This window comes from Natrix helvetica (genome assembly GCF_964273705.1).
Source record: "Natrix helvetica genome assembly, chromosome: 1".
NCBI lineage: Eukaryota > Metazoa > Chordata > Lepidosauria > Squamata > Natricidae > Natrix > Natrix helvetica.
In genome coordinates, this window is record NC_138548.1 from 181,536,069 (window position 1) to 181,548,681 (window position 12,613).

The following is a 12,613-nucleotide window of genomic DNA, read 5'->3' on the forward strand; positions in this document are numbered from 1 at the left end:
ACATTCAGTAGACCATGAACTTGAGACCCTTGCCCTAGAGCAGGGGTGTCAAACTCGCATCGTCATAGCTGTGTCACATGTCAGGACTCTTTCCCCTTCGCTAAACCAGGCGGGGGCAAGACCAGCACATGATGCATCTGGCCCACAAGATGCAAGTTTGACACCCCTGCCCCAGAGCATACCTCCACATGTTCATCTCCAGCACCCAGCAGCTCTTAGTTGGCCTTACTGGGTGGGGTTGTCTGCTGAAAATTAAGTTGACCTCTGCAACCTTCACTCCGGGCAGCCTATTGTGTCTTATTAATGAACACTCTTTTGTTCCCACAGGATTGTGACATTAATCTTGCTTTAAAAAATCAAACATAATTGTGACCACAAAAAAAAAAAAGATTCTAGGTGAGTAAGAATAATCATTTGTGCTAGGCCTGTGAATATTCCCATTTGCCGAAATATATGAAGTCTAGCAGAGAATGGTTTGAAAGCTTCATATAGATTCTCAAGTTATTTAATGGATAATATACCCAAATATTTCTTACACTACTTCACATAAATATATATTTAGACATATATATGTACACATAATGCTAATGTAATACACTATTTTATTAGCTAATGTAACAGTATTGCTTATATGCTTATTACTTTTATAAATGATTTAATCATTATGTATGAAAATGACTTACATAGTCATAGCCCTTATATGCAATTATCCGGGATACTTTACACCAAGATCAGTAATACAAAATAAACGGATAGTAGCCATGGCTAAGAGTGCCTTTGTGTACCTTCAGGTTATGCACCAGTTGTGCCCATTCTTGAAGCAGGAGGCTCCACTCATTGTTACTCATGCCCTTGTTTGGACTACTGCAACACACTCTACATGGGGCTGCCCTTGAGCATCAACCTCAGCTGACAGAATGCAGCTGCACAAGTTATAGTGTGGGTTATTTGGCACATATAACATTTCTTCATTGCATTGATTGGCAGTGAAGGTGAGACTCAGGAGACATGGCTTTTCTACTGGAATAGCCTATGGCTATGGATACTCTCCCTCCAAAAATTAGAATGACCCTTGATGGTCTTTTGGAAGGCCTTGAAGATTTTGCTATGTGCCTAGGCCAAGGGTCCAAATGGCCACGTTTCTTGGTTATGTTGACATTAGTACATTATATTATCTCTTGGATAATATATCTATTTAATTTATTTTTATATTATGTTCTAGCTTTTGATTACATTTATGATTGTTGACTGCCCAGAGTCACTGGTTTGAGATGGGTAGCTATACAAACTATAGCCTTATAAATAAATTAATAGCCTTGCAAATAACCATTGTTATCTGCTCTTTATATGTGAAAAGTAGGAGGTAGCCTTACCACTGACAGCAGATTTTTTTTAAAAGATTGACAGAAAAATTAACAAATTATGAAAAAATGCCACTGTATTTAAAAGAATCCATGCAACTATTAGACTGCCTAATTTTAATAAAGTTTACTTTTTTCATTGTAAATGTCAGTGTGCAATCTACATCTGCAAGCAATTGTATTAATGGTAAGCAGCATCAGGTATTTGGAGCTGTAAATTTATTTTTCCAATGTTGAAGAACTGATCATTTAACAAAAAAAAAAGACATTATACAGCCCTCCAGTTTCTCTGAAATAGATGTGTACATCCAAAGAATATGAAGATTTGAAAATATTAAACCATTCCTGAAATTTAATTAATATGTGTAAATTACATATTCCCAGAAGATACTCATTTTAGAACATCACAAAAACGTGTTGTGATCATACACTATTTTGATTGCCTCTTAGATAACACAGTGATTTACAATTTTACTTTCTAAAGAAATAACAGTAGAGTCCAATATGTCTGAAATATATTTTCATTGAGTAAGTTACAGGTTATAGAAACATTACATATTTCAGGATAATTAGCAATTGTTTAGACAAAATAGGAAGTTTAAATTCCTTGTTCCATGAAGAAATTGTAAAGATAAGGGAGTCTTTAAAATGTGCGTGTAAAATTGTTCATCAGTAACAAGTATAAACACTAAAATTGTTTTTTTTTTAAATCTTATAGGACTTAGTGATCACTTCTATTTGTTTAGATATCCTTGAAGCTGAAAATGTCACTTTTTCCGAACCGAGATGCCAATAAAATGTTGTAACTGTAACTATTGCTTAAATGTTGTAACAGACAAATGATATTTAACCTTTAACACCAGAAATGTTGCATTAGTTTATTAAAGACATTTATAAGTTACATCTTGGCTTTCAAAGTGATTCACAAAGTACCCTACAATATAAAAATACAGTACCCCCTCTAAATTAGGATACACAATCCTATACTTCACCATATACTGTATATGATTTAGTAAAATGTGAAAATGGGAGATGTGATAGGTCCAAGGAAAACACAAAAAGAGACATCTCAGGGTGAGGTCAAATTTACTGATCCACACCCAAATTCCCCATTTTTCAGTCTCTGCTTACTGGAATGCAAATACTTCAGTACATCCCATTTGGGGGCTCTAGTTATTTTCCAATGCTCAGCTTAAAAATGCTGCCCGCTTTGGAGGCCAGATCACCTTTTTGAAAGCTTGTGTGTTTTGTACAGTTTCTAGTGCTGCTTTACTTTGTTACGTGAAAGGCATTACAAAACCCAGCTGAAAGTAGCCTTCTGTATTAACTTTATACATGGCAGCCGGGGAGCAGTTTTAGAAGACTGATGTTCAAGTGTGCTTGAGGGCTACACAAGTTTTGGCAGCAAAGACACTTGCATAAAGAAAAGCAGAGCATTTTCCTACCCCAAAGATTTATATTTGTTCTCCTGACAATTAGCTATAAAAGGTAGATTTGGAGGAAGTGTTCCAGCCCTGAGAATATCAACACTAATGCTTGTAAAGGGAACAGATTCACAGCAGACCAAAATAACAGCTAAACAATATGTGTATTCTACAGTTGTTCTAATAATAGTATAAATGGCTGATTGTTAATTCCAATAGGAGCTACTTGTTTTGTTTCCATTACAATCCACCTTCTTCAAGATCCTCTAGTACGGCGGTAACCAACAGGTGGTCCATGGACCACTGGTGATCCACAGAAAAATTATTTGCATTTTTTATATTGCACTAAATACTATTTATCTTTAAATATTCCTATCCTCCACTCATGCCAACATTACTCTAAACTGTCTTTAAAGAATCCTGTTCAGACTGAAACCCATTGACAATAGCTTGCAACATATTCGGTTTGGATTTGACAACATCCAAATTAATAAATCAGCCTAGATAACTCGTGGCAGAATCAGAAGGGCGATGAGCATTTATCTGCTCCAAAAAAAAAGTGTTCTTGCTCTGAGGTAGTCCTATCAAATCATTGTGCTGCTTCTCCTGTTCAAGGATATAGGACAGAAGGCAATATCAGCCTAGGAGCTGAGGTGAGAATTGCTGCCAGTGGCAACCCTAGTTTTCCAGAAGCTCTGCCGATTTTCAATAATACACATGAAAATGTCATTTTTCCCCTGCAGTTGAATGGGAAATAAATTAGCTTAGCTGCCCAACAAACAATATTGTGGAAACAGAAGAGCAGAGTTAATTCTGGAGCAGCACAAAGGGAGGTATTCACTGGCTGCAGATCATATAAAATGCTTCAGTAGTAATAATAAAGAAGAGAGAATGGGATGTTAAGAGCTGGAGGATAATGTTACTTTTTGATTGGAGGGGGGGAATTTGCAGGGCAACATAGACTTGAAATTTGATCCTGATCCTTTCAAAAATCTTTCATGTTCTTTCTTTCCTCCCAACATTCCTTTCGCTGTAGTTTAAACAATTTCCTTTGCTGCCATGGCAACATTAAAACAACCTCAGAGCACAATGAAAAGGATGGCAGTCTTTTCATGAATCCTGGGACCAACCAGAACAGAATTTAAAAAACAACAACAACAACCAGGAAGAATACTACAAAAGTAACCTCAAGGGGAGATGATAATATCAGGTTACACTTTCCAATAGGTTACTTTTCTAATTCTAGTTTCATACAAAACTTCTTTGTGGATTAATGTTGCTGTTATGAAATTGAGCTATACTTAATAACATTGTTAAGCTCTAAGTCAGATGAGAACGTCTTATAATGAAATATAACTCTGCTTTTAGAAGCAAAGGGAAGACTCCTGAAGCGGCATTGCATTCATCTTAGAAATGTCCAATCTGTCTCTCTTAAGTCGTGGCACTGGGCAGGTGATCAGAAAGAAACAGGAGAAACTGGAAGTGCATTTTGATCCCCAGGTGAGTTGAAGTTTTAATACAAAAAATGAGTTGCTAATACGAATCAGCTTACGCTTCCCTATATACCACTAAGTGTGTGGAATCTCTGATCATCTTGTCCAGAGTCTTAGGATAAATATTAAACAAGAATAAGGTTTTTGACTCTTGAAAATAATTCCAAAATGAAAGAAAGACTGCTTTTTCTTGGTTTGGTTTTGTCTGCAAGATGGGGTGCCTTTTTCTTTTGCCTGGATAGTATTTCAACACTGGGAGTCTTGTGAAATTATCCTCTTCTGTTTAAACAGTCAGTAACATACTGCATGCCAGAACTTCAGTGATTCCAAAATGATGGACTTTTGGTGATGCTCAGTTTAAACCTTGAGAGTTTTGTTTCTTGTCAGTTAAGAATTTTAAGATGCCTCTTTTGCACTAATTGGGGCAACAGTGAGAAGTATGATGTTGTATGAGGACTATGGAGAAATCACATTGATTCTGAAGATTTGGTAGATCAATGAGATGATAAGAATAGGGTTTCAAGATGGTATAGAGAGGCTGCATAGTCTGGGAAGATGAACAGTTGTGTTTTTTTCTACAGATTACTGCATAGCATAATAATTTAGCTCATTGTAGTAACAACTAATAATAACTGGATGTAACATATAGAAGCTTGCCAAAGAGAGAGCTAACCTAGAATTAAAAAGAAATTTCCTGTCAGAGAACAATTATCGTAATCAATAGGACAGCTTGCCTCCAGAAGCTGTGGGTACTCCAGCACTAGAGGGTTTTTAAGAAGACATTGGACAGCCGTTTATCCAGAATGGTAGAGGATCTCCTGCTTCAGAAGAGTGTTGGACTAGAAGACCTCCAAGATCCCTTCCAACTTGGTTATTCTATATTCTACTACTATTAAGTTGGGTAATTTCCCAATATTGCCCAGTCTTCTGCATTCAATTAAATAAATGAATATTTTGGAGGGGGGGTGTACAATAGGATCAAAGATCTTACTAATGTATCAAAAGGATCTAGAGTGCAATGATTTAGCAATTCTGCTAAAAAAAATAGATTTTCAGAATGTTCTGTTTTCTTACTAGCTTTTTGTTCTAGAAGGGAAATCTGTACAGAGCCAATATGAAATAATTGCACTCTAGATTTTCAATTTTGTTGTTGATGTTATCATCCCCAATTTTGTCACATCTTATCTATGATATTTTGGCCTAAAAATGCAAGTGCAAAAGTAATATGAAAAGCAATGTGGTATTTGTAGATAACCATTCTTTTTATTTCAAAACCATCTTGTTTATTTTGTTATGCTTGTTGTTTGGAAGTATCATATCTTCTGCACATATTCTTTCCTTTTCTCTTTATTTTAATGAAATATATATTTGGCTAACCTGGGAAAAAGAGAAATTATGAAAACAGATCAGCTCTTTTGAGCTGGAAAAGTATAAATGGACAGAATATCTTAACAGGAAGCTTTCAAATAACATAGCTAAAAAAAATTTTGTAAACAGACAGCGGTATGGTTTAGATCATGAAGTTAAATAATTAAATATGACATTAAATAGTATTATATAATGTTTATATATCAATTTCCAAATTTTATTCTATTTCAGCTAATTATAGTATTGTTCAGCAACATATAAGAATTCTAGAAGAGAAATAATGTATAATAAACAAAGTATGTTTAGAATGATATATTATTAATCTTTTATTCACTGAATTAGTAAGAAAAATAAATTTAAATTGTCCCAGTGTTATTTTCCAGTTACAGTACCTTTGGTGATGGAAACAAATAAGTGGCCTACCAAATCTATTGTGTATTTACTTAAAAACAAATCTCATTATATCTAGTGGGGCTTACTCTCACAAAAGAGTAAATATTTTGCAGCTTTCCTATATATTATGATACAGAGAAGTTACACACTTTAGCTAGTAATATTTGTTTCTTCTTAATTAGGTGCTATGAATATTAATTTTCTGAGCATTTTAAGTTTTCAGTTTGTGCTCAGTCCATATAATAAAACCTTTCCTTTGCTTATTATGATTGACAGTTTCATTTTCTGCTTTTAAGTATGTATATATCCATTTTCCTTAATGGCAAATGCTATAATAGACCAAACTACCATACCTTTGACTAAGCAGTTTTATTTATTTATTTATTTATTTCATGTTCATATAGTAAAATAACTTTATTGTTATGGATTTCACTTTTCAAGTTCTTTTTTAATGAAAAAAGAAGGAAACTCTAGAATCAAACCTACCCCATGGATCACACATAGGCTGAAATCTTACATCTTTATTAGTGCCCTGGCTTATTTTCTTGTGACTTTTGAAGTCTTTGACTGCACAATTCATTTATTCAAGCAATCATTCATGTAGGCAGTAGAGGAAGCCCAGTATAAATCTACTGGACAAGTGGCTGAAATAAATCTGCAAACCCCCTAAGCATCATTGTCCATGCATATCTCTGATATCCTGGAGAGTTGACACTATACAAGCCCCCATCCCAGAGATCAGTCAGGTATCACGCTGGGCCATAAACAATATACAGGAGCGGTTCATGCAGGCAGGGTGAAATGGGAAATGAAAGAACCTATCACATCACTGTGAGGGTCAAAACAGAACCCGGGACTAGGGAAGTCTGTCAAAGAGGAGTGTAGATTACAATTGATCCAACATCTCTGAGCAAATTATGTGGGTTCTAGAAAGAATTTATCCAATTCATTTCTGTTCCTTCCAGACAGCAGAAAAGTCAAGAATTCTTCCAAATATGTTAGAGAACTTCCTTTGATTCTCCATCAAAGAAGTCAAGTCTGAAGGGCTGTGATTCAAATCTGCTTTTTATACCATGCTTACAATCACAATGTATATGGTTAGGAGTAGACTCATATTTATTATGGCTGTAAAAAAAAAAACATTGGGAGGGGGAACATTATGAAGCATAGCTCTCCAAACCCATTGCTCGAATCCTCAAAACAATGCTTCCTTCAAAGGCTCAGCATAGCTGTTTTGCTTTGGCTACAATTATAACAAAAGGCCATGTGTATATGCACACACATACACAGAAAAAAGTGGGGGAACCTTGAAGCAGCTGCACCAAGTTTTCAAAAAGACGTAATTCTTCAGGAACTCTTTTGCAGAACCTCTTCAAATAGCTTTCCACAGTCTCACTTTTAGGCAGTGAGAAAGTATCACATCTTGCATGCTGGGTCAAAACATCAATCAGATGATGTAGCAGAGGCATGTTTCTGTCAGACACATTTGGAAAGGACTTCAGAAGCCGCCACTTGAAAAGCAATGCCTCATAATGTTATGCCTCAGGACTTCCTCCCATATTCCACAGCGGAAGTCACGAGCCACAGCTAAGTCTGGATAAATTACTACTGGAAGCTATGCTGATCCCCTGTGGATGCTGAAATGTAATCCCTCTTTCTGAGGTTGCTATCTTATGACTCTGTCATCATGTGGGAATTGCAAGAATGGCCTTTGCTAACTGCCAGCAGCTTCTGGGCCCTCCAAGTAGTCACATGATGGCCTCTCGTTGGTTTGACGTGTGCAATCCGTGCAATGCTCTTGAGAAGCTGCTGGGTTCTGCTTCACTGATCCAGAGAAGCTCAAGCTGAGACACCAGAACTGTCTCCAGCTCTCTTATTTTTATTTAAATAGCAAATAAATAAAAACCCTAGAGGACTCCAGGGATGGTTCCCACATTGTAAATTTTAAAGTGCTCATACAAGACCAGAGAGTAATCTTTATTTAAATACAATGGAATAAAATTCAGTTTCTGATTTGACCCCACCTATTACTTTGTGGGAAATAGCTTCCAAGATCCTATTTCAAGGCTTGGTCTATATTGCACCCACTTGAATTAGACCCTTCCCACAGTCCAATTCAGTGGTTATAATAAAAAATTATAACTATTTATTTGTTAGATTCTCCAGCTGCAGTATAACCTTAAATGGCTCACAAGCAATAATAAAACATTTTAAAAATCCTTAAAATCCAAATTAAAAATCTCCTATATCCTCCAAACTCAATATACCTTCCAAAATCCAGAAAAGTAATCAAGTATTCACCCTAGTTAGAAGCAAAAACTTCGGGAGGTTATTAGGTAGCTAATCTCTGCTTATGGGAATATGTTTGATTGTCTACTCTCTTTATTACATTGCTTTAACGGAAGAGTTATCTGCGCCTCACACCCCCTTACTTGTCTATTCTAAAGGAGGAAGGAGATTCATATAAAATGAAATGTTTCAAAATAAGAAGAGAAAGCAGTTTTGTCAAATATGCTGCTGGCATAATTGGAAAATTCATGAAAACATCTGCTATGCCATCTCACATTTTATTAATGTGATTGATACATCCTCTTCAAATGACAGTTGTTAACAATTCTCTGTGTGTGCGTGCATATGTGTGTATGCACACAAATGCCTTTGAGCCAGTCTTGACTCCTGATCACTGCCAGAGCAAATCCCTGCAGTTTTCTTGGCAAGATTTCAGAAGTGATTTGCCATTGCCTCTTTCCTAGGGCTGAGAGAAAGGACTAGAACTCCTATTCACCCAGTTTATAGTCTTATGTACCAAACTGGCTGTCAACAATAGGACTGCCATGTACGATATGTGCAAATAGAAAATAGTATTATAAATGAAGGTGAATATATGTGCCCCAAGATAATGTTGCAGGATCCAATCTGGGACCAGAGGTTTTGTCTTCTGAGCTTTTGGACTTGTGTTGGAGCCTATCTTCAGGGAACCTCTCTCTAGCAGTGTGTGTGCTGTTCTGTATATGGTATTTATATGGTGCCTACTATATGTGGCTTTTTAGATGCTAATTGGGGCGTGGTATGCTGGTGGTAAATCAGCACTCCTGTTGACTGACAAAGGGCCTGTTTCCCAGGCTTCAATCACTTCCCTGGTTGTTTTTGTGCTTGCTCCTCCAACAATCTTAATAGCTGCAAAGTTGAATACCTCAAGTACTTAGAAGGCAAAGACTAGGCAGCACAAGCAAAGGACAGTCAATGACTTAAAAGCCAGCCAACAACACACTCCAATCAGCATCTAAAAAGCCACATAAAATAGGCACCATATCAATACCACATGCAGAACAGCACACACACTGCTAGAGAGAAATTCTCTGAAGATGGGCTCCAGCACAAGTCTGAAAGCTTGGAAGACAAAACCTCTAATCCCAGTGACCGACCCAGATTGGATCCTGCAGAAAGTTGTATTGAATTTTTGTTTCTAAAATCCATTCTGTTCTTGCATCTTCTCCTTCTTTTATTCATATTAGGATGACCTGAACTGGATGTCCCCTGAAGGCCTTTGTAATGTACTGGATCACAGGCAGATCATGAAGGAGTACTGGGGGCTGTGTCTCCCCAAAACATATTGCACAAGAAGAGGCACACTCTTTCTTTATTCGGAAGATGTAGCCAAACCGTGGAAATGGAAGTTGCAGCATGGATGTCAGAACAAAAGCCAAACATTAAGTGTAGATCTTCACACACTTCAAGATTTGGCATGGGCTATCTTAGTATATGGAAGCAAACAGGTATTGTTCATATATTTAAGATGTACACATGTTCAGTTAGGCTAATGGCATTTATTTAAAACATTTCTATGCCACTTGTCATTTTAAAAATTCCAAACCAGTTTACACTCATTAAACATGCAGAAGAGAAAAACAGGATGAAAATAAGAGATGCCTATCTCTGCAGCAGTTTGCTCTTAAAAGGTACAGGCCACATGCTCAAGGCTTTCCAGAAATTTTAACGCTTAGCTTTTCCAGAAGAAATCATAGAGCTCTGCATACAGTATTCTCTTATTGGACATGCATATTTTTGCTATTGAAGCTTTAATGCATAATTTTATTTCATTGCTATTTTAATATCATTAAATTATGTACAGACCTTGTGGACTGACATGACAGATAAGTTGGAGAGATGGATAGATATTCATGAAATCCCAAATACTAGGGAAAGGTAAAGACAGAAGGAATAAGAATAAAAGATACCTAAACCATGCCATCACTGTAGTCTGAAAAACAATGGAAGGGATGTCATTCCACAGGGCAACTAGAAAGCCCATCATCCTCAAACAGCAACTTGCAATCCATGTTTCTGACTTTACTATGACTTGCCAGCTCACTCCAAGCAAGTAATAAATTCTATCAACTAGTGCTAAATTCAGTATGGCATTTCACATGATGAGAGTAAAGAAGTTGAAATTAAACCTAGTTAACATTAAGGTATTATGATCAGTGGAAAACCGTTTTCTCCACATTTAAGGTTCTGTGCAATTGACCTGAAACAATAGGTCCAGGAATTGGGAGTGCCTTTTTGACCCTTCCCCATCTTTTTTTTTTAGTGCAGGGACATCTTGTGATTTTGAAAACAAAAGATCATCAAAGAGAAACTAAGAGATATGGAACTGCAGAATAACCTTGCAGCTGGTCCAAGCCTACCCTGATTTTTTCTTGGAGGATAATAAAATATTTGTTTCATTCAAAACCCCTTGCAATCTTTGTAAACAGGGTGGCCGAGGCAGAAGCAGTCCATACAAACAATTCTGTCAAATATCCCAGCTGCAACTGACCCTTAGCTGATGATATGGTGTAATCATAGACCAGACTGAATGTTACAGTATTATTAGGTCATTCTAGAGAAGTCTGGAGGTTTTAAGTGTTGCAAAGTGGAACATCCCATTTGCTTACCACTGCACAATACTGGAATTGTATTACGCCCAAGGGTGCCGGTTACTTTTTAGTATAGTTTAGAGGGTTGGTTTGAACATTTCAATGCTTGTTGCCTGTCTTTCTGAGGGGCTGTCCACCTCAATAAATTACTGTAATGTCTCAATATGAAATATTAAAGTCAATAGGAGAGGCTGTCTTAGAGAAGCCCTCACATTTGGGGGTCCTTAGTGGGGCACCAACCCCACTTAAGAGAAAAAATGTAATTTATGATGATTTTTACTTCTTTTATCAGATTTTACATTAAGAATGGTAGCTTTGGGCAGAAAAGTGTTATGCGTATTAAATTAACACTAATACTAGCAACAGGAGCAGCAAATGTCAGTTTCACATCTAATTAAGCAAGAATCACTTTCATAGGAAAGAGGTAGATGTGCATAAACATCTGTTGCTTCGTGGCTTGCTTCCCCACAATTGTTTTTAGAAGTATCTTTGGGGAAAGTACTTTGACTCATTGCTTTGTGAAACCCCTTGTTCTTTTGCCCAGAATTAGGAGTCTCAGGTTTCATAAGAAGACAATCCAACTCAGGCCGCTGTTTATACATTTGGGAGTTTGAAACAAATGCCCTTCAACGGCTCCTTTAAATGAGATCTCAAACAGTTCAGGAATGCCTCCAGATGCTTCAGCTAGTGATTGCCAGAAGCATTTGGCATATCTGAATACATTTTCCTTCCAGTCAATTCTCTGTTGAATACTCTGGGAAGAGATCCATTCAAAAATACTGTCCAGCCCAGTGCAGACACCATGCCTCGACTGTGGACAAAAGATGCCTCTAAAATCACTGCCTGTGGTACAAGTCCATCAGTGTACCCAAGCATTGCATCCGTCAAAGATTAAAGGAGCAGAAAAAGAGGACTGCTGTGATGAAACAGATGAAATCCTGTGCCGATTGCCACCAACAATTAGAGTGCAGCAGGGGTACTCCAGGCGCTTTCAATGCATGCTGCCATAAGAGGAAGCGGAAAATTAAGATAGAGCATAGACTGAGACCAGGCACAGGGTTGCATTCTTACCAGGAAATCGTCTTAGGAGGCTGCATTTCTAGACCTTCCCTTTCAAAGTTACTCTTGAGTCTTCCAAGATGTGGATATAAAGTGTAGAAAATTACTGCTTTTCTAAATCAATTACTGACAAGGAAAACAATTTTGATTTGTTGGTTAATTTATTAAATATGTGATTTACCTTCCCACTTGCAGTATATAAGATATGGAGAGTTTGCTTGATGCTGTGTTGTAAAAAACACTCCCTCCCAAAAAGGCCTAACCTCATGCTAAGAGTTGTGATCTATGTAATGCAACCTGTAAGTTACTGGTCTACCTACCTCAGTCAGGAAAAAAATATTGGGCTGGATATAGCAGAGATCTGTTTTAAATAATGAGTTGTTGCCTGACATCTACTTCAGAAAGACTGACTCAAAGGTTATCTGTAGATTGCAAGGAATTTGGGAGGGTGGGAGGCAGATTGGGCTAAGTTGCCTGTGAAGGCAGAGGTAAACAGCTGCTAATTCCAAATGAGAGCTGAAGTAGCACTGCCCAATTGTTCTGGCCTTTTCTCCTTAACAATTTTTCCATTAAAAAAGTGAGGAAGGAAATATTAG

The 12,613-nt window shown here is 37.1% G+C and overlaps 1 protein-coding gene across 7 annotated transcripts in view; it reads left to right on the forward strand.

The window, feature by feature from the left end:
• Window positions 1-3,864: 3,864 nt before the first annotated feature.
• The window catches only part of KIAA2012, a 70,740-nt gene continuing 61,991 nt past the window's right edge, over window positions 3,865-12,613 (forward strand). For 3 of the 7 annotated variants that reach the window (XM_081938658.1, XM_081938663.1, XM_081938664.1), the window contains exons 1-3: window positions 3,868-3,995; window positions 4,154-4,285; window positions 9,555-9,815. In XM_081938658.1, coding sequence (XP_081794784.1) covers window positions 4,199-4,285; window positions 9,555-9,815 — 348 coding nt within the window. In that variant the 5' untranslated portion in view covers window positions 3,868-3,995; window positions 4,154-4,198. Of the gene's footprint in view, window positions 4,013-4,153; window positions 4,286-9,554; window positions 9,816-12,613 lie in introns of all 7 variants that reach the window. The other 4 variants (XM_081938660.1, XM_081938659.1, XM_081938661.1 and 1 more) reach the window with 4 other exon arrangements.